General features: G+C 49.1%; 8 protein-coding genes across 8 annotated transcripts; 2 read left to right on the top strand and 6 right to left on the bottom strand.

Moving 5' to 3' along the window:
- Nucleotides 1-112: 112 nt before the first annotated feature.
- PGRI_034330 (MFS transporter) lies at nucleotides 113-1916 on the bottom strand (the record flags this gene model as incomplete). Its single annotated transcript, XM_040791146.1, has 4 exons — nucleotides 113-958; nucleotides 1006-1429; nucleotides 1486-1507; nucleotides 1580-1916. The coding sequence occupies 4 exons, from the start codon at nucleotides 1914-1916 to the stop codon at nucleotides 113-115; spliced, it is 1629 nt and encodes a 542-aa protein (XP_040644202.1).
- Nucleotides 1917-2753: 837 nt separating this feature from the next.
- PGRI_034320 (TTC39/IML2 family protein) lies at nucleotides 2754-5193 on the bottom strand (the record flags this gene model as incomplete). Its single annotated transcript, XM_040791145.1, has 6 exons — nucleotides 2754-3587; nucleotides 3638-4692; nucleotides 4742-4808; nucleotides 4887-4963; nucleotides 5024-5041; nucleotides 5118-5193. The coding sequence occupies 6 exons, from the start codon at nucleotides 5191-5193 to the stop codon at nucleotides 2754-2756; spliced, it is 2127 nt and encodes a 708-aa protein (XP_040644201.1).
- A 614-nt stretch (nucleotides 5194-5807) lies between these two features.
- On the top strand, nucleotides 5808-6301 carry PGRI_034310 (proteasome regulatory particle lid subunit SEM1; the record flags this gene model as incomplete). The annotated part of the gene is made up of 2 exons (XM_040791144.1): nucleotides 5808-6097; nucleotides 6268-6301. 2 exons carry the CDS (start codon nucleotides 5808-5810, stop codon nucleotides 6299-6301), a joined length of 324 nt encoding a protein of 107 aa, XP_040644200.1.
- Nucleotides 6302-6777: 476 nt separating this feature from the next.
- On the bottom strand, nucleotides 6778-8332 carry pgkA (phosphoglycerate kinase pgkA; the record flags this gene model as incomplete). The annotated part of the gene is made up of 4 exons (XM_040791143.1): nucleotides 6778-6797; nucleotides 6974-7732; nucleotides 7789-8209; nucleotides 8267-8332. The coding sequence occupies 4 exons, from the start codon at nucleotides 8330-8332 to the stop codon at nucleotides 6778-6780; spliced, it is 1266 nt and encodes a 421-aa protein (XP_040644199.1).
- Nucleotides 8333-9049: 717 nt separating this feature from the next.
- PGRI_034290 (Mpv17/PMP22 family protein) lies at nucleotides 9050-9934 on the bottom strand (the record flags this gene model as incomplete). The annotated part of the gene is made up of 5 exons (XM_040791142.1): nucleotides 9050-9121; nucleotides 9178-9344; nucleotides 9401-9734; nucleotides 9795-9820; nucleotides 9877-9934. The coding sequence occupies 5 exons, from the start codon at nucleotides 9932-9934 to the stop codon at nucleotides 9050-9052; spliced, it is 657 nt and encodes a 218-aa protein (XP_040644198.1).
- A 1232-nt stretch (nucleotides 9935-11166) lies between these two features.
- On the bottom strand, nucleotides 11167-13069 carry PGRI_034280 (TRAPP trafficking subunit Trs65 domain-containing protein; the record flags this gene model as incomplete). The annotated part of the gene is made up of 4 exons (XM_040791141.1): nucleotides 11167-11335; nucleotides 11394-12504; nucleotides 12566-12790; nucleotides 12895-13069. 4 exons carry the CDS (start codon nucleotides 13067-13069, stop codon nucleotides 11167-11169), a joined length of 1680 nt encoding a protein of 559 aa, XP_040644197.1.
- A 171-nt stretch (nucleotides 13070-13240) lies between these two features.
- On the top strand, nucleotides 13241-15744 carry PGRI_034270 (snoRNA-splicing protein PRP40; the record flags this gene model as incomplete). Its single annotated transcript, XM_040791140.1, has 4 exons — nucleotides 13241-13375; nucleotides 13424-13575; nucleotides 13624-14707; nucleotides 14767-15744. 4 exons carry the CDS (start codon nucleotides 13241-13243, stop codon nucleotides 15742-15744), a joined length of 2349 nt encoding a protein of 782 aa, XP_040644196.1.
- Nucleotides 15745-21180: 5436 nt separating this feature from the next.
- On the bottom strand, nucleotides 21181-23695 carry PGRI_034260 (ATP-binding cassette domain-containing protein; the record flags this gene model as incomplete). Its single annotated transcript, XM_040791139.1, has 8 exons — nucleotides 21181-21466; nucleotides 21512-22609; nucleotides 22670-22766; nucleotides 22819-22980; nucleotides 23037-23439; nucleotides 23494-23505; nucleotides 23588-23612; nucleotides 23676-23695. The coding sequence occupies 8 exons, from the start codon at nucleotides 23693-23695 to the stop codon at nucleotides 21181-21183; spliced, it is 2103 nt and encodes a 700-aa protein (XP_040644195.1).
- Nucleotides 23696-24327: the final 632 nt, after the last annotated feature.

Below are 24327 nucleotides of genomic sequence, written 5' to 3'. Positions count from 1 at the left end.
TGACTCAATCTGAGATGCCTGAAACTCGGGTATCATCAATGCAAGGAACAGGATGCAGCTATTAACAAAACATGTACAATGAAACCATCGAGAATAATTATGTAGCAGAATATTAAACAGAGTCTCGCGACCACGTCCCACGTGCGCGGATCCGCTTGCCGAACTTGTAGAATAGATATGGAATCGGGATGAGAGCAACTGAAAAGAAGCCCAGTATACTGGCAGCCCAGGGAACACCCAAGTTATGGAACATGGCAGTTGTGAAGAGCGGGAAACCCCCGGCGAACATAGAGCGCAGGAAAGTGTTTGCAGCGATCGCGCTAGCAGAATACTTTTGGAACGTATCAATGAGATAGTTGAGAGCGGCCTGGAAGATTGTGAAAAAGCCGAACCCCATCATGACGGCACCGATATTCGGACAGATCCAGTGGATGTGTTTTGGACTTGTCCAGCCCAAGACGAACATACCTCCAGCAAAGAGCACAGAGCCGATCATCATGGGTGGAAGACGGGCTTCGGGGACTGGGCGGTTGTTGTTCGCTTTGAAGCGCTTTATGTAGAACCTCTGGTTTGAGAGGTTGATTGCTCCGCCCATTAGAATGCCGATTAGGTATGCGAGGAAGGGGAGGGCGCCGACGACTTGGTTCCAGCCGCGGATTTCCTGGAAGACGATTGGAAAGGCTGCTAGACTGAGATAGAGGATACCGTAGACGAATGATGCGTAGAGGGCAACGAGGAAGCAGATCGGGGTTGCGAGGAGCTGGAAAGGACGGATGAGGTACTTGTTGCCTATTTCTTTGAAAGTCACGTCCCACTCTTCGTGGCGGGCATGGAGGGCCCAATTGCCGCTTTCGAAGCGGAGTCGGCGCGCTTTGTAAACCAGCAGGGCTGGCGGGTAGCTTTCGTCAACAAAGAGGAGGTCCATGGACAGGAAGAACATCATCATGATACCGGTGATCTAGTAGATATCAGCATGGGTTCAACCTCGAAGAGTGGAAGACTCACGTATTCAGTCCAGCGCCATCCCAGATTGCTCTGGACGATAGCACCACCCGCTATAGGTCCAATGACAGGCCCGCCCACAACGGCCATGGCATAGCCGACAATAGCAGCTCCGCGCTCTTCGGGGGTCCAGATATCACTCAGGACTCCGCCGGTATTGGTAACAGGGGCCGAGCCGAAAAAGCCAGTAAAGAATCTAGTGATCATAATTGTCTGCACGTCTTTGGCCGTGGCTGTCGCAAACGAAAATATGGCCGCGAGAAAATATGGCGGTAAAACTGCCGCTTTGCGTCCATATAGCTCAGACAGAGGCGCCCATATCAACGGGCCCAATCCCATGCCGAACAAAAGTAATGAGGTGCCGAGTGTAGCGACCTCATTCGAGACGCCGAACTCCTCACTAATCTGTGCCTGTCCCGTCGAGTAACTAACATTCTAGTTAGTTTAACTCTATAAACTATAAAGCCAAAACAATGGACATACATTGAACTCGCCCATGTCGCACCTATTGATAACGATTAGCGTCATTCCCACAATTCACTATTTCCCGATATTTCCCCGACATTGCTTGACATACCCATAGTAGTTAATCCATACAGTACAGTCGTGATAGCCTTCTTCCTGAAACTCCAATTCAACGGTCTGTAAGGATCATCCGGCCCTTCAAAATCGACGATGACGTCAGGGCTTGTCTTGGTATGGGTGAGCGGATGATGAAATTGCGCCGTCTGGCCGGGATCTCGACTTCGAATGCGCGAGACTATTGAATGTGTGCGCTGTTCAAAGGCGGAATACCCCGATGCCGCAGTGCTTTGCTTTTCCAATGCAGTTCCATTTGTCCCGTCGGCGCTGCGATGCGGTTCGATATCTGCACTAGATATGCTGGGATAGTCATGTTCTGTCCGTTCAACCATTATCACGGGTCATTGGCTGAAATATCACAGGACCAGCGCTAGCGCTGGGGAAGGTGAGAAGTGGAATATGCGAGACCAATATGAAGTAGACAAAAAATTACGGGAAGTCGGAAATAGAAAAACGTATCTCGGAGATAAGAGGTGGATACTTGACGAAAAGTCGCAAACGGGGAGATATGTTACTGTAAGGCTGAGAGATATACGGGGAGAGATATATGGGGATCTGAATTCGTTTTATACGTTTTCTTCAAGCTTTCGGACCTCCGATGGCAAAAGCCGTGTTATCCGATTGTTGAAGGATCCGTCACCTTGCCGATCTCGGTGCGCAATGAGTTCTTCGGGGATAGCTCAATTGCTTTCTCTCGGTATTACCATTGAAACGCCGAGGTCTAATATTCTGATGAGGGACTGTATCCGAAGTATACGAAGTAAGGTATTGGATCTCGGCCTGGATGGCCAAGGCGCCGAAGTGCTGTCACATAAGTGGAACTATCTGGGTCTGACGGAGCCAATGAAATTCACGTTGAAGTATTGACTTTTCATGCCTCGACCAAAGGAGCTGAATTGTAGATAAAACGAGGGTTGGAGGTTGGAGGTTGAAGTTGAGTTATCCAGTTATCCTCACATGACATCATTGTGCTGAAAGGGAAAAGAAAAGCTGTGTATCAATCAAAAAAAGACGTGAAAAAAGACGGGAAAAAGAGATAAAAATAAATTCGTTAAACATCTAACCCTAACATCTACTCATACTCCATGTGAATATGCTACACACAAGGCATCCAGGGCAGCTATTAACAGGAACATGCCTAAGGATTGAAAGAAACATAATAATCGCGATTAGACGGTGGGGTGCATGCTCTCCCATTTGTGTACTGCTTCGATCGCAGCAGTAACCTTGAGTCCAATACGAGTGTCAAGCTCGTAGGCCTCCCAGCGAGCAGCATGATCAAGGTATTTCTTGCACTCAGCCACCTGCTTTCTCTCGGCCTCCAGGCTCGTCTCCCCAGATGTCACGGGCGCATCGTCCAACGCCTTGGAGGAAGTAATTCCATGCAGAGTTTGGTAAGTGGGACGCTCCATCCAGAAGTTGGCGGCCATCTCGAAATGCGCCACTGGGTGAACCCAATCATCCTTCAGATGGGCCTTGAATAGAGCCTTGTCGTGGTTCAAAACGCGGGTCTGCAGGATATTTTTCGCTTCATCGTGTCTGCACAGGGATCGCAAAACGGCAGCCCGGACAAGCTCCAGGACTGCCTTTTCCTCAACTCCCTCGCGAGACCATGTCTTGTTCTTTTCGCTTTCGCACCATTCTAGTCGGGTCAGAGACTCTTCCAGCTGCTCGTTGGTCATGCGACTGTGTCCATTCCAGAAGAAGATCATTTCTTCAACGGGGTCGACTCCAATCGCATCCACAAAAGGCACGTTCCATTCTTTGGCGCGCGCCTCCACTTTGGCAAGCTTCCGGATCACAAAGGTATCAAATGGCAGTTGTCGGGCCATGAATTTCTTTTTCCCGGCGAATTCAGGTGCCTTTCGCATGTACACGGTGGCTTTCTTCGCATGTTCTTCTGCAAGCTTTGGGTCGTGGAGTGATTGCCGGTACAAGGCAACATGGCATGATCCAGCGATGTAGTAATACAATGAACGAGACCATGAGTTAAGTTCCACGCACTGAAAAGGTTAGCTTGAGGGTTCAAAAATCTTTGAAAATAAAGTCATACTTCAAGGAATGCTTCAGCGCAGATCTCATATTTGTGGAGGAACAGTGCGTTCAAGCTCTTTTCGAACACGCACAAACCCTCGACCTGCTGGAGTGGACTCTTGTTGTCCGTTGACAGCAGTTCCAGGGCGCTGTCCAGCTTCTTATTGGCGCTCAACATCCGCGATTCTTCGAGCATCCAAAGCCGGCTTTTGGGGAACCGAGACCGCATCTCAGTCAGCAACAAAGCCAACCTCTCCTGAGGGTATCCCTCGACATCGGCCTCGCCAGGAGTTGAGTCGGTCGTAATATCGCAGTATCGGACAATGCCATTGTAATATGCCAGCAAAGTCAGAGCAGCCATGGCACCGATAAGGTTGTGAAACTTGCTGGCTTGCCAGAGCATTCTCAACCCGCGTTGCTTGTCGCCGCGGAAGCCAATAATGGAAAGAAGCTTGCTGAATGTGGGTGGGACCAAAGTTATCATTAAAAGTTGAATACCGAGGCAGAAGTTGGTGCCAGAGTGCACAAAAACATCGATTTCGTTTTTGAAGATGTCCGAGTCAGGGTCGTGATGAATATGTGTTGCAGGTGTAGAAGTGCCTGTTGAGGTGGCTGGAGATTTCGCTCCGGGGGAGATCGCCAATCTATTCATTGACGAATTGAGCTCTGTTTGGTCGGGGATAGCTGCTTTTGCGCTTTTTCTCGATGAAAGGCTGGCTGATTCCGACGTCGGGTCTGGGCATACGGAGCTCGAGCTTGACAGGTCACCCGCAGTTGGCAGTAGAACTTTCTGTGTACCCCTTTGCTCCATGAACTTCTCTTCCATCTTCATGATAGCGTCTAATGTGGCATACGCCTTCTTCAGGCGATAGAATGCTTTGACGCAGTCCGTCAGGCTTTCATTTAGTAGCCCAACAACCGCGTTCATCAATTGGGCGATTGCCTGGCATAGCGCATATTCGGTACCGGGGGCATAGATATCGGAGTGAAAGGCATTGGGCGATTGCGCGTTTTGCTGGGACCGGGTTTGGTCGTTGGCGGCGCTGGTTTCTGCTTCATAAAGGCGCTCGGATGCTGCGGGATTGTTAGAAACAGTGGATTTAGAAGATGAAAAGACATGGACCTTGTCGCATAATCTCCTGCTCGAAGCCTAAAGTCGCCCGGATGAATGCGACCACACCTCTACCCAGCTATTCGATCGAGAGTCAGCATCTTTTATTAAGGTCTGTGCTACGTCATAGCTCGTAGTGACAGCGACGATCACCCACATTGTGAAAAGACGAAGTACCCGTAGAGAGACCATTCTCCGCACCATCAACATCATCATTGAGAATGAGGGTTGCCGCTAGTCGAGTATGGCATTAGTGTCGGTGCCTAAAGGTTGAACATTTTCCATAGGACGTACCTGTCAGCGCATCAACCACTAGCTCAGAATACCGAGGTCAGCATGCAATCAAATTACCACAATGGGCTCTCCCAGAGTATATCGCACAACTCACAGTCTTTTATCTCAACTTGCGAGTCCATAGACTGCCCCGGCTTCTTGCCGTACAGCCAGGACCCGACTCGCAACATGGCGGAAACCCCTGGCAGTGAGTATGTAGAATGGATTTTTCAATAGAAACACAATCCACAATTGTCTTAAGTCAGGGTCGGGGCAATCCGAGTAAGCCGAAAAGAGAGAGTACCGGATCGGGAAGAATGTCAACGATGCGATAGCGGACACGCGATGGACGAGAACATCTCAGAGAAAAAACAAAGGAGAAAGGGAAAACAAAAAGAAAGAAGTGGAGATGGAAGAGGAAAGAAAAGATGAGGGGAAATCTGGGAAGTAATATAAACAACACGTCTAAGGCTGAGGCTCATGGGATTCTTTCGCCGGTAGCTCCGCAATCAATTTCTTTTGTGGTCAATTCAACTTCGACCTGATTTTTATTTTTTATTTTTTTTATTACATATTACTCTCTTCTATTCTCTTCTTCAGTATCACGATTTATTTTATCATCTCTTTTTCACTTAAATCCCAACATTTGTACTGTTTTCCCAAGATTGCCCCCCCCAACTACATCATCGTTATCGCCTTATCGCCAGTCTTAGTAAGTAAAACCTCCGACCTCCGACTTCAAAGCTGCCACATCCACACATCTCCAACCTATCTACCTTTAATTCTCCCGGTCATATCTTCCACAATGTCAAACCCAACTACCCAGAAGGCCGATGCCACAGAGCAGGCCCCACCACAAGCAAAGCCCCAAGTCCTGGAGGAAGATGACGAGTTCGAGGATTTCCCCGTTGAAGGTATCAACCAGACATCCAAGTGCTTCCCTAAAGCAACGAACCTAACTCTATACCACCCAGACTGGCCCCAAGAAGAAGCTGAGCAGACCTCTGGCTCGACAGCAAACGGCGGTAGCGAGCACCTGTGGGAAGAGAGCTGGGATGACGATGATGCGGCGGATGACTTCTCAAAGCAGCTCCAGTGAGTTCGCCCTCCCTATACTTCAAATACCCTCTATATTCCCTGTCTGCAAATCCTCTTTCATCTTCATATGTACACCGCTACCAACGCTCGCCCCCATCCCACTTCTCCAACCCGTCAGCTTCCCCTCTTTCACTCTTTCACCGCACTAACATCCATCACTCATCCAGGGAAGAATTGAAGAAGGTCGAAGCATCGGCTTAACGCTAGACGAACCTGGACAAGCACCAAAAAGGATAACCCCCTCGGGTTTCGGGATGGGCTCATTATCGAGTTGGCTGGCCATTTCATCTCGCACACTATACCCCCCTGTCTTTGGAACCAATGGGAGGATTCAGAACAATAATTGCCACATGCATTTTTCGGGAGCTTGTCGGGGAGGAAATGAGACATGGTCCTTTTGAACTTTTTTTTTACGATTCAGTACTCGGAGCGAAGATCTTGATTTCGGGATTACTATGATGTTCTCTTTGATATACCAATATCAAAACTTCCGATTCTGCGCAAGCCTAAAATTGGTATTATGTAGGAGGATGAATGGAAGTATCAGTTGTTGTGAATGGGATTTGCATGGCTAAATTCCATATACATGCCACTATGATGTTGATGTTCTATTTACTCGCCATAGGGATTTTCTCTCGTTCTATATACAATTGACGGGAGAGCTCTCGGTAACGTGACTAAAGCTTCGGTTTCGTGCCTAGGTACAACACTTAGTTATTCGATCTAGGAGCACAATGGAGGTCTTTTTTGAAATGTGTTTGTAATTAAAGGAAATTCATTGGCTGTGTACATTACAGTTTCATAAACATGCGCGACGAAAGAAGAGCCGACGTAGACCCTCCTCTCGCCATTTATTTTTCATCATTTACTTACTGGACAGAGCAGCAACACCGGGCAGCTCCTTGCCCTCGAGAAGCTCGAGCGAGGCACCGCCACCGGTCGAGACGTGAGAGATCTTGTCCTCAACCTTGTACTTAGCGGCCACGGTAGCGGTATCACCACCGCCAATGATGACAATAGAGCCGGACTGGGCAGCCTGGACAGCGGCGTCAAGGGTAGCCTCGGTGGCCTTGGCGAAAGGCTTGAGCTCGAAGACACCGGGGGGACCGTTCCAGAGGATAGTCTTGGCCTCGCCGATGGTCTTCTGGTAGGACTTGACACTCTCGGGGCCAACATCCAGACCCATGAAGCCGTCGGGGATACCGGTGGCGTCGGTAGCGGAACCAACGGTGGCATCAGCGGAGAACTTATCGGCAGTGACGTAGTCAACGGGGAGGACGATCTCGACGTTGTACTTCTTGGCCTTCTCGACGATGTCGCCGACGATCTTGCTGCCGGCCTCATCGAAGAGAGAGTTGCCGATCTTGACGTTCTCAAGAGTCTTCTTGAAGGTGAAGGCCATGCCACCGGTGATGATGAGGCTGTCAACCTTGGGCAGGAGGTTGTCGATCAGCTGGATCTTATCAGAGACCTTGGCACCGCCGAGGATGGCGAGGAAGGGGCGCGCAGGGCTCTCAAGAGCCTTGGCGAAGTACTCCAGCTCCTTCTTCACGAGGAAACCGGCGGCCTTCTGGGGGAGGTCCACTCCGACCATAGAGCTGTGAGCGCGGTGTGCGGTACCGAAAGCGTCGTCTGAATTGATGTTAGAAAGGAACCACAGAAAATCGGAATATACTGGTGTTACATACTGACGTAAACGTCACCGAGGGCAGTGAGGCCCTTGCGGAAGGCATCGACATCAGCCTTGTCGGCCTTGACCTTCTTGCCCTCAGCATCCTTGGAGCTACCCTCCTCCTCGGCGTGGAAACGCAGGTTCTCGAGCAGGATGACCTGACCATCGGAAGCGTTGTTCACGGTCTCCTCGGTCTTGGGGCCAACACAGTCCTCAGTGAAGGTCACGCTCTTGCCGAGAAGCTTCTCAAGCACGGGAACAACGGGCTTCAAGCTGTACTTGGGGTTGACCTTGCCGTCGGGGCGGCCCAGGTGGGACATGAGCACAACAGCCTTGGCGCCGTTGTCGATGGCATACTTGATGGTGGGCAGAGCACCGACAATACGCTGAGGGTTGGTAACGTTCTTGTTCTCATCGAGAGGGACATTGAAGTCAACCTATTTCAGTCAGCGATTAGGGGCTGCGAGTGAAGCTCAATTGGCTGGGGAGCTTACCCGGATCAAGACACGCTTGCCCTTGAGGTCGACATCAGTAACGGGGAGCTTGTTGGAGAGAGACATTGTAGGTGGTTATGGTATGACAATGGTGAAAAAAGGAGAAAGGAGAAAGAAGGAGAAGAACTAATCAGGCCACGGTGAGTCGTGATCAGTACAGAGTGGAGGGGTTAGTTTTGGTGGGGCAGGCCGGTGAAGAGGTCGCATCCCGTAGCAACCAGGGTACCTACTCATGATGTATTCGACCTGGTAAGGTACTTGATCTAAATATGATCCAATTAGTGTTCTCTAAGTATCTTTAGAAAATTGGTACCTCAATTACCCGTACCAAACTATCCCCGGAGAGCTGATCGGGCTGACGCGGGACTGATGTCAGAGCTACCGTTCGATACGGGGAAGGCCGGGCCAAAAAGGTCCTCTTTAGCCTCGGATTCGGAAGATTCTGGGGAGGTCGCCTTTACTGATGGAAATGTCCATAGCCGCTACATGCTTGGGTGTTTTCCGAGTCCCAACGAAATCATGTGAAGCTCAAAGATGGTTGAAAGGCGGAAAAGCGGAATTTTCCTGAAGCATCCTCAAATCTCATACTTAACAGCAAAACCCCAGGTCTCCCCAAATGCGCAAAATCCGACCATTCGAAATACAAACCCTGTGGGGTAAATACCATAGCCATTTACATAAGAAGCCAGACCAATCAACCGGGACGTCCGAAGTAAATTGGAAGAAAGAGTGCAATTTATAGCCCGAATCGTTATCATGATGTTCGCTTTGAATAGCTTTCTATTAGGCCTCCTCGGCGGAGTTGGTTAGAGAAAGGTATGCGGTCCACGCAATACCAACGGTTGAGACAAATGGCTGTGTTAACAAGTCAGTGGGGCCCTCATCTCAACAAGAGAACCTGGGAAACTCACAATCTGGAACTGGATGGGAACGACACGGAAGTTGAGAATCTGCACTGCCGGCCAGAGCACAAAGTTGGCCTTCAAGGTCGGCAGGTAGACATCACGGAACTTGTTTGTCAATGCTCTTCTACCACCACCCTCGGCAATCGTCATGTAGGTGAAGAAGCACGCCAGACCTAGATAAATCAGTCCAGTCCAAAAATATTCGAAAGCAGACAGAGGCAGATCATACCAAATGGCGCAAAAATCAACTGGTCAAACGCGACACGCTTGAAAGCAGGAGCCGTCGGGTTCTTCTTAGTGAGCGGGAACGCTCTGGACAAGAATCCGAACCACTGGAACTGCACCGGCGCCATGAAGAAGCCATATGCCATGAATCTCGTCAGGCGCTCGAAATCGAAAGATGGGGACGAGCTCCGGACATATCCCAGTTCCCCTGCAGCAGGGGGCTTCTGCTTATCATAATCAGGGATCTCTATCGAAAGGAAATCGTCGCCTGGGTGAGGTCGGCGGGTCCGGAAGGCCGTAATCAGCTGTGCAACGGTATCGGCAACACCACCAAGCACCTATAACATCCATTTTATCAGCTTCCAGCTCATACTTGATCAATATCGCGACAGGCTTACGGCATTGGTGACCATCGTCGTGAGCACTATTTATAGCAGTGATGTCAGGTTGTGATCCGGCAACCGGCGGCAAGAGGCTTACCTGGCCTTTCAGCATAGTAGGTATTAAATTTCGCAGCAAGACGTGCTGCTACTGCCATCTCGACGAGGAAAATGATTGTGTGCAATAAAGGCTAGAAGGGAATGAATGACAAGGGTTAGCCGTTGTAAACAAATTGGGAAGAAACAACATGCCAGACGTCATCAAGGAGCGTCTAACATACCACGCGACCGTATATGTATCTCTTATTTAGTCCATCCAGGACTTTCCGCTTCGCAGAGCAGATCATGTTCAAGGATGACGACTGTGGCAGAGTGGATTGGCAAGATTTCTTGGAAGGGACTAGGTGCGCCAGTATGACGCAAAGCTCAGGGACGTCGGGGCAGATGAAAATACCTAAATCTGATATATTAAATCCAGTCTCCAATGATCATAAGAAAATCCTCGATAAGATGTCGAGAAGAGAAGATAACGTTTCAATCTAAATTCCTTTGAGTAACAAAGGTCACCTGGCCAGCTACGAGTCAATTACCCCGTGATCTCCTTCCACCAATCACATAAATGGATTTGACGAACCATGGATAATATTACTATATCCACTTTACGATCTATATAAATTATACTGATTTGTATTATATCCTCTTCTACATTTCAGCCATATTTCAGCCACAATTTCAATTTGAGCAGTTATGAAGATTTTCCTTTGTCAACACCGCGCTTGGGGCCCGGACCTCCAGGGGGCCAGCCTTGGCATTCTCGGTCCACCTTCCGAGTGTGGATCATGTAGATCGATGCTATATACATTGATACTGGGGACCACAGAGTAATGATCTCATAATAACTATCTATAGTAAATATGGATAGAGACACATAATGCATTTACTCTGCGAATGTAGTTTACACAGTATAGTTAACTTCTGAACTAAGGATATATTCATAGAACACCAGGTAGGATAGCTACGGTGTGGATATATATATAACGACGGGTATAAAGTTGATTACTATTCCAATACTTAAACATTAGATGACTCGTACCTGTATAGAGGTAATTCGGGATAAAGCAATCGTTGGGGAACATTCCTATGAGGATGGAAATATACGAGAGAGGCCATCAAAGCTTGGAAGAAGGCTCACTTCGGCTCACTTCGGCATGAAATACATTTGGGGAAACGAAATATTTGGGAATTCAAAAAAATCATTGGATGCTAAGAGTTGTCGGCTATCGTAGCATGAAAGATCTGGAAAGAAAAGAAAAGATACAATAGAAGACCATAGGAAGATAATAAATGGCTCTATCTTTATGTCATATATGTACAAGTAGTTGGGCTGCTCTTAACTAGAGCGAGGCTGATCATCCGCCAAAATGTCCGGAAGATCTCGGATATCAGTCGTTTCGTTCGTGTTCACATCAACAAGCCGAACAGCCTCCAAATGAAGTGGGCCTGTAGCCAGAGGAAGAAGCTTTAGTTCGGTCGAGTGGCAAGTTCCTGGAAGGAGAGGGCTAACAAAAATGTCAGTTAGAGAAGTAAAGGGAAAGAAGCATAGCAGAGAGTACTCACCCCACACGAATATCCGTGCTCAAGCTGATCAGCTCCACTTCCTGGCCAGCAACACTCTTCTGCCTCGCATGTACGATATTATCGTCAGTTACTGCTTCGGCCACCTGGTCCTCCTTCCGGCTGGCGATAGATGACGATGAAGGCCGAGCAACGTGTCCTCGTGGGTCCACGCGTTTCCGCTTGGGGATGGCAATCAAGGCAAATTTCCGAGGAACATTTGATCGATTGACAATAAAAACGTGCCAAGTGAAGACGGAGCCCACCTGCACACGAACAGGTCCAGAGAAGGAGATTGTGATACCCACGTCAGTGACCGAATATGCTCGTTCTCGTAATGAACTTCGATGAGAAGGGGTCACGCCCACTTGAGTTGACACTGATAGACTGGTAGGGCGGTTGGTCCTTTGCAGAGCTGGACTGGGCCCCCCATAAGTCGGATTTAAGGCGACTGAAAAGTCGACGTTAGTTCTCCACTGCATCGAGATACGTGGTTTGCAGTCATCATCCACAAGGATTATTGCCTCGAGAGCTATGTCTAGTGTGCTCACCAACGCGGTAGATGATGGATTGGTCTCTGGGCCATATTCCGGCGTGAGTTTATACATGAGGGTCACATCATCTCGCGGACGGCAAGAAATAGGGAGAGTAAGGCCCGGTGTGTCTGACAGCGACTCGATCGTTCCCTCGGACAGCTGAAGATTCGCTTTGTCAAAGGAGACCTCGCAAGTCAGATAAGGGGTGACCTCAAAGTCAAGACTGGCCACGGTCATTGGTATACCAGTGTAGGAGCTCAGCCGGGAGTATCGAATCCTTGCACTTGCAGCGGGCACAACGCGGAAGGGATGGCCATGTTGTTGCTGGATATTGTAAATTGGGTCCTCGTTATACGTCGTCGGTACAACCCTCAACAGTCTGGAAGCAGGGAGGAAGGGCTCTTTATGATTGAAAGATTTGTCGATAGATAGAGATTGCAGCATATTTGTCGATGCTGGGACGAGCGAGGGGAGATAGTCATCCTCTGAATCCTCTTGACGGCGACCATCAGCGGGATTCAGACTGGCCGAGGCAATGAATAAGAGTGACGGATGTTGGATTCGAATACGGGGACGCCCTATCAGACAATTAGTGATGCTCGGTTCACGATATTTAACCCCATAATCCAAACAACTCACTCAGTATAGTTTCAATGTTCCAAACCAAATAGACATGGTTCCCGCTACCTTCATCGCCCTCGAATTCATTAAAGACCACCAGGGGATCCTCCTCTCCGCTGACAACACCCGAGAATATTATATCTCGAGTTGGCGTTGTATTCTCGCCAACTGATTCCGCTGGATCCACGGCAAAGACATCGAGCTTGAGTTCAAGTCGTGGCAAGTAGTGTTTCAGGGTCGTCTCTGAGCAATCAGATAGTCTCAAGACGATACGGACAGGCAAATATTCATCTAATGACTATCAATAAGTAAGGCGCAAACCCTGCCAAACCTTTGAAAGTGCATACCAAAGAACAATAGAGACCGTTGAGGGATTGATGAGAGGACTGAGGGGAGATCATCAGCTCCGTCTTCCAGGGCTGAACTTAGGGCGCCCTCAATGTCAAGTGCCGGGGCATGGGGCACGACTGTATCGAGGATAGCATGACGCAAGAATTCACCTGGGATTTCCAGACCAGGCATTGCGACAGCGGATGTCGCAAAGGAGTCAATAGAGTTGGTGTTTGTAGCTCAGGAGATAACCGATAAGTGTTGATACGGTCGACGCGACGTGCCAAACGCGCATAACCGCGGAGATCATTGATGAAGCTCCGTTTTCACTTCTCTCTTTTAGCATCTTCCACACCATTCACAATGGATCCAAGCGGCAACCCAGTTCCCGCCTTATGGCAGGAGGCGAAAAATGCAGATGGTCGCGTTTACTATTACAATTTACAGACCAAAGCTACACAATGGAACAAGCCTAAAGAATTGATGACTCCGGTTGAGGTTGGTATCTCATATTAAAATATAATCAGCCCAACTAAATCTTTGCAGCTTGCTCTGGCAAACCAACCATGGAAGGAACATACTACAGATGCTGGACGCAAGTACTGGTACCACGCGGAGACCAAGCAGAGCACATGGGAGATGCCTGCGGTTTACAAAGATGCGCTTGCGCAGGCGACTGCTACCCAAGCACCCCCCGCGTAAGTGCCTTCCCAAGTTAGTATTTCTCAGTGCTAATGCGACCATAGTGCTCCTTCTTTTGTGGCTGGCGGGACTTCTTTCTCGCAACCTCAGCTACGTGACCGAGAAGACTTTGACCGAGGCGACCGAGGCGATCGTGGTGACCGCGGTGATCGGGGATATGGCGACCGACGCGGTGGATACGGATCGTATGAAACGAGCGGCGTAGTTGCTGCTCCCGAATACAAGTCGCAAATGGATCCCGATTACCATTCCCTCGAGGAGGCGGAGAGCGCCTTCATGAAGCTCCTCAAACGCCACAACGTGCAGCCCGATTGGACCTGGGAAGATACAATGCGCGCTACGATCAAGGACCCGCAATACCGAGCTCTCAAGGACCCCCGAGACCGTAAGGCAGCATTCGAAAAATACGTGGTCGAAGTCCGCATGCAGGAAAAGGAACGGGCAAAAGAAAGATTCGCCAAGCTGCGCGCAGATTTCAACACGATGCTGAAACGGCACCCTGAAATCAAATACTACAGCCGCTGGAAGACGATTCGTCCGATCATTGAGGGGGAGACCACATTCAGGTCTACCAACGAGGAAGGCGAAAGACGTCAGCTATTCGAAGATTACCTCCTTGAACTCAAAAAGGCTCACACCGAGCAAGAGGCTGTCACGCACAAGGCCGCTATGGATGAGTTGACGACCATCTTGGGCTCGCTTAACCTGGAGCCATACACGCGTTGGTCTGAGGCTCAAGCTATCATTCAGTCTGACAGCAAGTTCCAAAGCGATGATAAGTTCAAATCTCTGAGCAAGTGTGACATTCTGACTGCCTTTGAAAATCATATCAAGTCCCTAGAGCGGGCTTTCAACGATGCTCGCCAGCAGCGCAAGGCCGCCAGGTTTAGAAAAGAGCGCAAGAACCGAGAGCAGTTTGTGGCCCTCCTCAATGAGCTCAGAGCTCAAGGTAAGATCAAGGCGGGTGCCAAGTGGATGAATATCTGCCCGCTCATCAAGGATGACCCCAGATACCACGGCATCCTGGGCCAGCTTGGCTCAACCCCTCTTGATTTGTTCTGGGATATGGTGGAAGAAGAAGAGCGCGCTTTGCGTGGACCTCGGAACGATGTGCTCGATGTTCTGGATGTAAGTTATTTCGGATTGAACTGAATCGTTGATCATCTATACTAACGGACTGATTCTAGGACAAACGATATGAAGTTACGGCTGACACAACATTCGATGAATTCAATTCTATCATGTCCGCCGACCGCCGCACCTCCCAGATCGACACTGATATCCTCAACCTCATTTTCAAGCGTATCCAAGAAAAGGCGATCCGTCGCACAGAGGATGAGAAGCATGCCGCCGATCGTCAACAGCGTCGCGCCGTGGACGCACTGCGTTCTCGCATCAAGCGCCTGGAGCCGCCTGTCCGGGTCACCGACACCTGGGCTGAAGTTCAACCTCGTCTTGAGAAATACGAAGAATACAAGGCCCTGGAGTCCGATGAGCTTCGGGAGTCTGCCTTTGAAAAAGCCATTCGCCGCTTGAAAGAAAGAGACGAGGATGCAGAGAAGGATCGCGAAGCATACGCTCAGACCCGTGGAGGTCGGCGGGATTACGACCGTGGCGACCGTGAATACCGTGGCGGACGTGGAGAACGACGAGGCCCCAGTGGCCAGGGCAATCGCACCCCGGAAATGGATGCATACGAAGCAGACCGTCGCAAGGCACAGGCTGATCGCGAACGAACCTACCGCAAGGTCAGCGGCATCTCCCCATCTCGTGACCGTCGCGATGGAGACCGTTATCGTAGCCGAGACTTTGACCGTCCCCGCATGAGAGACCCAGACCGACGCGAAGACGAGCGCGAGCGCCTGTACCGCACTCGTGGTGACCCCCGTGGAGGTCGAGATGAACTTGATTATGGTGGTGGTGTTGATACCCGCAGCGTGGCTAGCGGTGACCGTCGACGCCGACGTGACAGTGATGCCGAGAGTGTGGCTAGCCGCTCTATTAAGCGGTACCGACGTGACAGCCGTGAGCCAGAGCGCAGTAAGGGCCCGAGAGCGCCCCGACGGGAACCCTCTGCAATCCCGGAAGAAGAACCCAAGGAAGCGAAGAAGGATGAGAAGGCCATTCACTCTGGCAGCGAGGAAGGAGAGATTGAAGAGGAGTAGACGAAAGTGGATATTTTCACACTTGTCTCCATATGCAAGTACTTTCTGCCCTTGAACACATGTAGGATATTGAGCTGAATCTACGTTGCAAAAATTGCTTTTCCCCGGTCCTGGTAATATCTCTAGGCAAGTATTACACCAATTTGCACATCAAAGATAGCCTGTACTCACTCACATTTGGTGATATCTGAATATTCCAGCCTTCTACCATAATTCTGCACTAATCGCCCTTATAGCAGATACAGCCGTTTATCGGATAGGCGATTTCGCCAGGGACTTCAGTTTGTGCATCTCCTAGCCATCCTTAGCTCATAGCTATCTAGTATATCTTCCAAGGTTCCTCCGTGGACCGGATTTGTGACTGACTCCATATATCAGAGACTTCATGTTGCCATTTAAATCAACCCATAAGACAAACTTACGGTATATTTATGCATGGGAGAAGTAACCTGAGGCTCGCTCTCTTTTATCTTCCTTTCAACATCGTCTTCCTTCACTCCTGCTTCCTTCGTACTTCTCCTTTCTTCTGTCACACTTACCTTTGTCTCTCCTAACTCCTTTTTCTCCCTTATTAGACTCTCTATTTACTGTAAGACACGGTCACTTTCTCTTAGGTCTTACATTCTCTTTTAAAACAAAATGACTGCTAACATTCTGTATAGGTACTCACTCTCCACACTCATCAACAAGGCCCGACTATCACTTCTTAGTGACAAAGACGAGTATCTGTGTCGAGGATACCACAAATAGTGCCTACTCGTCCCGGGAAATGGGTCCATCATCGATATCCTAGTCACTACATAGTCCGACTGTAGGACTACACAATATTACTCTATAAATTCGGATCTGTCGCGATCCCTATCACCTACACCACCGCTTTCCGGCTCATACCCTGGAGCTTTCCGATCTGAATGGACAATGAAGATCAGCGGTGCCGCGAAATCTTTATCCATCGGCTAGACTCACCATTTGGAGGGCTAAACGTCATCCTGGCAGGGGACTTCTATCAGCTCCCTCCGGCGTTTGGAAAACCTCTATTCTTTACAGGGGAACTTGATAAGCTTGAGCTTACGCAAAGCCGCCAGCTCTACTTTCTCTTTACCAGACAGTCGAGCTAGATGACCTTTCCCGCCAACAGGGGGACTCGGAGAAAGGATTTCGTCTAGCGCTCGATAACCTTCGGGAAAATAAGGTGACAGTAGATGGCTGGCCTTCTAATTGTGGAAGTCAAAGAGTCGACTCGCACCGCAATAAACCAAATATCGTGGTCCAGGAGGACTGCGAGAGATTACAAGGTGGTTGATGACACAAGTTAGTAAGTTTGATCGAGATTCAACATTCAATGACTTTACATGACTTGCGTAACTAATCACTCGTTCCGTATAGCTTCATGTTCATCTCACAAGATCGGCATCCCATTTGTGCCATGGCGGACGCCCGACGAAGGCCACCTACGGAATAGGACTAGTAGCAATGCGTTCTTTGCGATGAAGACATTTGGTCCATTCCGAACATCCTACGCCGATGGCATCACGCAATTAGATGGCATAATTCTTACTGCCGCTCTCCTGATCGCGCCGCGAAACAGGATGGATAACTGCATCGAGACAAAGATACTGCCCGACCGACTCTGAATGGTGCTTCGATATCGAGGATTCCATTCCCGAATCGACTTGGTACCACGCCTATAGACAGGATACAACACTCCACGAGAGCACCCCGTGAGTCTGTTTCCACAAAATCTCTTGATTAAAATACTGACTATAACTACACATATAGAACGATCAAAATGACTTGATTGAGCTGTACCTTGGCACCCTTCAGCCATGATGTTGCGAAGCCCGAGAAGACCATGTCTGGGCCCAAATATTCTCCTTCTAGTGGCCTGCTAGCGCCAATCACGCAGTCAAGCGAGAAGCCAAATTCTCCGCAACGCCCTATCAGAAGCCAATGTCATCTTGAGAAATATTCAAAACAAAGACATGGGGCCTGCTTGTTTATTGAGTGCGATACGCCTCAGCAAAGCAAGACGAACAAAGCCATCTTACCTGAGTCCAGCATTGAACAGGGCTTCCGACAAGTTATGAAAGTATATGCGTGCTGGATCGCATAGGCCGACTAGCTTACAGACACAACCTCTGGTACAGGGGAACCCGTGTGATGATAGAAAAGGCGATCAACCTGGTTATCGTCGAGTCCAAGAAAGAAGCGGGGCATGGTGATCGCTGCAGAGGCGCGAGTCCTCAAGTACAGGGGTATGTTTTTATAGACTATGTCTAGCAGTACTCTTCTAACCATCCATTTTCTTCTAGGTCTCGTTCACCAAGACCACAGAGCCCTGAGAGAGGTGCTTCTCTTTTTCTTTTCCTCTCTTTTCCCCTCTTTTCCCTCGTTAGAATAACCAAAAACCCTTCACAATGATGTCTGAGTTGTCTACGGCATGGCTAATGATGGGGATGAATTTTACCTTTAGACTTTGGTGGGATGTTCTCCAAGATGGCGTCTATACTTCAATCACTGGAATATGGATCGAGATGGTTCGATGGTGGGACGTTATGGTATTGGACGAGCAATATTAGGATATCACACGAAATTATTTTCAAGGTTTGCTGAGGCTATTACTGGTGTCGGTATACAAACAATGACAGGGAGGTATGGTCTAATTATCCTATTACTATTTGGGGAAAGTGTCTCAACCTACCATAGAAAATCCACTTAGACAGGATGAAATGAGCGTCGGGAACACGACGGGCCCGGAAAAAAAAAGATTGTGTTTGCTGAGCCCCCGGGCTTTAGTAAAATGGAGATTGCCTTCGAGGACTATGAAATCAAATTCTGGCCGGATAACGGGGTATACTACTTTTGCCGAAGGGCCTACAGTGCGGATTGTCTGCTTGTCTAACGGGCGGACGGTTCTATCTGGGACCTCGAGTACTAATGCTAGAAAGTGCTTAAGGTCCCGACGACCAAATGACATGGCATCCACGAAATAACCCTGGAAAAAGCTAAACCAAAAGAGCAATATCATCTTGCGCGTGTCCCAGGTTGTTCAAAGACGACTGGATGAAATTCGAGCCAATCACTAGAGTATTGGCTCGCTTGCGGTGGCTAGGAGGGGACCTCTTTCCTAATGGCGACTCTTGGCTATTTTACATGGTCACAGTGAGGAAAATCATGACAGCACCACACAATAGATACATTCTACTCCATTATTAGCGACGCACACCTTGCCAGCTCCCTGCCACAAAAGGCGCGCGAACAGAAGGTCAGGGGAAGCTTCTCGCAGGATGGAACCCTTGATGCAAAGGGAGGCGTCAAAAGACTCAGAGAAATGGGTATGTCCAAGAGAACCATGTTCCTGTCCTAGGCGTCACGGTGTTTCGACCAACAGTATCCTTGAGAGATTTACTTGAGGATGAAGTTTTTTCCGACATTCTCCCTAGAGACCAGAATATATGTTTGCTTCTCCAGGAGTACTGTGTGAACATGAGAGAGATACTCGGAAAAACCTGCTTCGAAAGGCAGCCATTTCCTCTCAATCTGTCCGTGGTGTTCCCCTTGTTCTTTGGGGAGCATCACCATCTGTCGGGTTGTGCAATCACCATGCACTAGTTGAGGCCCAGCAATTAGCTCTGATGGCGAATCGGTTCATCAACTTGTGTAAACCTCCTGACGAGCGAGATAAAGAGCTGGGCGCTTCCTGCCCAGAGGGCTGGAAGAGACAACGGATCAAATACAATATTGGAGATGCTTTGTAATGTTGTGACAGTTTACTTTCCTCTTCGAAGGTTGTCCAAGGTAAAATGGTAGAGCCATCCTAACGGTGAATATTTGCCGGAATAAATGAGGTGAAATGTAGTAATGTAAAGGACGTGAGTAGGGAAATACCACCGTATAGACCACTATCCGGACTAGGATTGTCTACACCTGAATAGCTCCAGGACTATAATTACATATTACATGAAAAAAATAATTATACCTAGAGAAATTCGTGATGTGACGGATTCAGATATCAACATTCACTGTGATGGAAATGTCAAATTCTCAAATGCTTATGAGATCAACACTGAAATATATAATGGAAGTAAGGCATATTAAGTCAAAAGCACTTGGAATTTGGGGAAGTCATGGCCAAAGGGCCTTGAAATGTGCAGTATAAAGCTAAAAAGCATATATTATGATGTATAGGATCCTGCAATGATCTTTTACTACTAGAAGTATAGTACGGAGTACTCTGTACTAAGAGTTGAATTGTGAACTATCTATCCTCCATGTCCAGAAAGCGATAGGCCTCAGACACTATTCGCACCTGGCATTTCGCGCAAGGAGATACTGCAAATTTACGAGTTTATCCGTTGAGAGAACAACCGTACTCAATTTCTCATTTATACGGATGGTGCATGCTTATCCAATGGCCAGTCGAGCCCACGAGCTGGTTGCTCCTTCGTTTTCAGACCCTGCACCCCCGGAGTGAAAGGCCAGATCAGTTTTCCCCTCGAGCTAGAGGGACCCACTGGCCGGGAGTACCCTCAAACCAGCAATCGCGCTGAGCTACGTGCCGTTCTTGCTGCACTGCGATTCCAATGGTGGTACGCGGAGGAGACTGACATCGTTATTGCGACTGATTCCGAATATGTGGTCAACGGTATCACAGATTGGGTGAGGGGGTGGCTACGGAATGGTTGGGCGACACGGACTGGTGCGCTGGTTGCTAATCAGGACCTTTGGCTTTATCTACTCGGGGAGATTGAGCGGGCGGATCGTGATCAGATGCGTGTGAAATTCTGGCGTATTCCTAGGGAATGGAATACAGTGGCGGATCGATTTGCTAAAGAAGCTGCCCTTGAGGGTGGACGTGGTGCATTCAAAGATACCTTTGATATGCATGTTTGAAAGCGAAGACGACATCTCTTGGGGTTTGATGCGTAAGGGATGAGAAACCCGCTGGAAAGATATGTTGAATCCAATATGGATTTTGATAAAGAGAGAAAATATGAACTTTTGAGCTGCAGAACAATCAGTTGAAAACTATCTACACGTAGAGACAATGAGCCCAGCAGCTTTTCAGCAGTGACCTGTTCAATGTGCCCAATCTGAAAACATCAACTTCGACAGGAAGTCCATCTTTAAAATCATAAAATTCATGGAAGAGCTTTTTTTTTGGGAACCCAAACCCTCCAACCTAATGCAAACATAACTCCGTTGGAACAATAAACCATGCCGAACCCAATCCACCATTAAATTTAACAGGTGCTAGTGGAAGATCTGTAGACATGTGTTCCCAACCGGGGGCCGACTCTGGAAACAAATCCAGAGATCGAGGCAGGCTGCAAGGCCAATAACGATATAGGTATTTGTTGACTGATGAATGACACGTCGCAGAAGTAAATGAGCGTACTAGACCGGGGAAAGCAGGGTGACACAGGTCACTACCTTCTAATCGGGGTCACTGTTGCCATTTAGATCGTCATCATCGTCATCATCGCCATCATCGTCCGAGAGGCCGTCGTCGGCACCGGAAGAAGGGCCGGCGCGGTGACGGAATCCCTTGCCCCGAACCGCCGAGGCTCTGCAAACGCCTGGGATCCCCATTAACCACATGATCTTCCAATCACCGTGGCGCCTGTTGCGCCGCGGGTCAAAGTCGCGGCCATCACGCCTGTGACGGCGGCGACGATGCTCGTTGTGGACGCCCTTTTCAGTTCTCTTCTTCCAAGAAGTACTGTTGAATATAGTTAGCACAGCTTTTAGAAATGGAATCGATCACATCCAAAGATGAGGTAGAAAACTTACGAAGTTGCCGGCCAGCTTCTGCTCCTGGTCCATTTGACTGTTGTACTTGTTGATACGAGGGCGGTAACTGGTGGGATCACGACGGAAAGTGACATCCAAGCTCTTCAAGAACCGGTTGCAACCACCAACCAGAGACTCGGGGGTCTGAGCACGAGCGTTCACGGATGGCTGGCCGTCGAACACAATGACACGATCAGCCAGGTAGGTAGCCATGATGAAATCGTGCTCGACGATGAAAGCAGTCTTCTTAGTGTGCATAATGAAACGCTTGATGACACGAGCCGCAACAATACGCTGCTCGGAGTCCAGGTAGGCACTGGGCTCGTCAATAAGGTAGATATCAGCGGGCATACCCAGAGCCAAGACAATAGCAACACGCTGCAATTCACCACCGGACAGGTTCTGAACTTCCTGGTCGATGAAGTCATCCATCTTCAGGGGCTTGTAGACATCAGTCTGGAACTGAGGAGACAGGAAAGCAGTCTTGATACGCTTGAAGAAGAGTTGGCGCACAGTTCCAGTGAACTTGGGGGTGATCTTCTGGGGCTTCATGCTGATGTTCATCTTGGGGACGGAGATAAGGCCATCGGGCTTCAATGCACCAGCAAGCATCTTACAGAAAGTGGTCTTTCCGGTTCCGTTCTCACCCATCATGACGACAATTTCGGAGTCGGTGAACTTTCCAGCATCAACCTTCAGGTGGAAGTCACCCAAAGTCTTCTCCATCGAGGGATAAGCGAAGGCACGATCCTTGTCCGCAATGAACTCCTCACCAGCCTCGGCAAGACGGAAGGTGAGAGATTCCTCACGGAATCGCAGGTTCTCGGTAGGGATGTGGCCGTCCAAGAAGATGTTGATACCCTCACGGACGGAGGAAGGCAGAGTGACGACACCGTAAACAGCAGGACGACCGTACAACACGCAAATAAAGTCGGACAAATAATCGAGCACGGACAAATCGTGCTCGACAACAATAACGTAGTCATCGGGGCGGAGGAGGCTGCGGATGGTACGGGCAGCAGCCAGACGCTGCTTAACATCGAGATATGAGGAAGGCTCGTCGAACATGTACCTATACTGGTATTAGTAACGGAATGTGCTTAAATGGGATGAATACAAAGGAAGAACCTACACGTCGGCCTTCTGCACGCAAACCAGACCAATAGCAAAACGCTGAAGCTCACCACCGGAAAGGTGACCGATGTCACGTTGCGCAACTTGTCGCAGCTCTAGACAAAGATTAGTAAACGAGTGTTAAAATATTGGAGTTCAGAAACGCACCGAGAACCTCCATGATCTCATCCTCGTTACCCATAGCAGCGCGGGCCTCGATGAGCTGCTGCACCTGCTGGATGGGTCCCTTCACAGCACGGGGAATCTGATCGACATACTGGGGCTTCACAACTGCCTTCAAGTTGTCTTCTAGAACCTTGGTGAAGTAGTCTATCGGAGTTAGCAACTCTGAATAGAGATCGTGATACTTATGCTATGCTGCTTACTTTGCAAATCGGAACCACGGAAGTACTTCAGGATCTCCTCCCAGTCAGGAGGGTTGTCGTAACGACCGAGGTTAGGCTTCAGTTTGCCGCTAAGAATCTTCAACGCGGTACTCTTTCCGATACCGTTTGTTCCAACGAGACCAAGAACCTGACCGGGACGGGGCATGGGAAGACGGTGAAGCTTGAAGCTGTTGGCCGAGTAGCGATGGGTGACTTGGGTCTCGAGGTTGGTGGGCAAGTTGATGATGTGAATGGCTCCGAATGGGCACTTCTTGGGGCAGATACCACAACCAATGCACAGACGCTCGGAGATGAAGGCGATCTTAGAAGTGGAATCGACTTCGATGCAAAGCTTGCCGGAGCGGACCACGGGGCAAGACTTCTTGCACTCTTGACGACATTTCTATAACTAATTAGCCTCCGTGAACACTATAGAATATCGTGTCGGATCGCGTACCTTCGGTTTGCACTGTAAAGTTGGAAAGATGCGGTGTGAGCCAGGTATTCGTAAATCGAGAAAATCCTATTAGTGGGGGTATTTCGCAACGAACCTTGTCACTGTTAATGATCGCAATACTATATGGAGAGAAATATACCGTTAGCTGGTGATATGACACTTCAAAGACTCCATAGACATACCGGGTAAGCTTGTCAGACATGATGGGTGGATTGGTTCAAGAAACCGTGTGTATGGAAGCGGGTTGAAAAAAAGAATCAGAACTAAGTGGAGGGGCGGCCGGTTGAAATTGCCCGAGTAAGCGCTGTCGCAGGTAAATGAACTGGGCTCAGCAAAAGCACCAAGTATCTCTGCGCAAACTCGACGAGAAATAAGACAGGAAGAAACGCTACTATGAACGAACGAGGGGCGGCAGAATTGAATGCTTTGCTTTCTGTGGGCTGTGATGCCTGAGGCCGCATATGCATTACTTATTTATCAAGGCGGTGATTGGCTGTTTGGCTGGACTCGGAGTTATGATTTATCCGACATGCGCCAACCACGTGATGGACGTCGTGTTAGGCGGCAAGCGAAGACGCTAGTCCTAATAGGGCCAAGCAGCATTATTGCCTTATAGATCAGGTGTCTTCCCTGCAAACCAAACCGAAGCAAACCCTCCAGTCAGTCCCCAACTCTTAGTTCTTCCAAGTCTCTCGTCTCCTCCTCCCCCAAGATTCCAGCTTCACGCCTCCCCCCCACCATTCACTTTCCCACATTGATCGACAGATCCCCCGCTTTCGGGGTCACCACGCTATGGAGTGTAAGTGATTTAATCTTTTTCTCAAGCACAGACGT

The sequence above is a fragment of the Penicillium griseofulvum genome (assembly GCF_001561935.1).
Source record: "Penicillium griseofulvum strain PG3 chromosome Unknown contig_85, whole genome shotgun sequence".
Classification (NCBI taxonomy): Eukaryota; Fungi; Ascomycota; class Eurotiomycetes; order Eurotiales; family Aspergillaceae; genus Penicillium; species Penicillium griseofulvum.
Note: the sequence above shows the minus strand (reverse complement) of the source record. Positions and strands in the feature narration are given on the sequence as shown.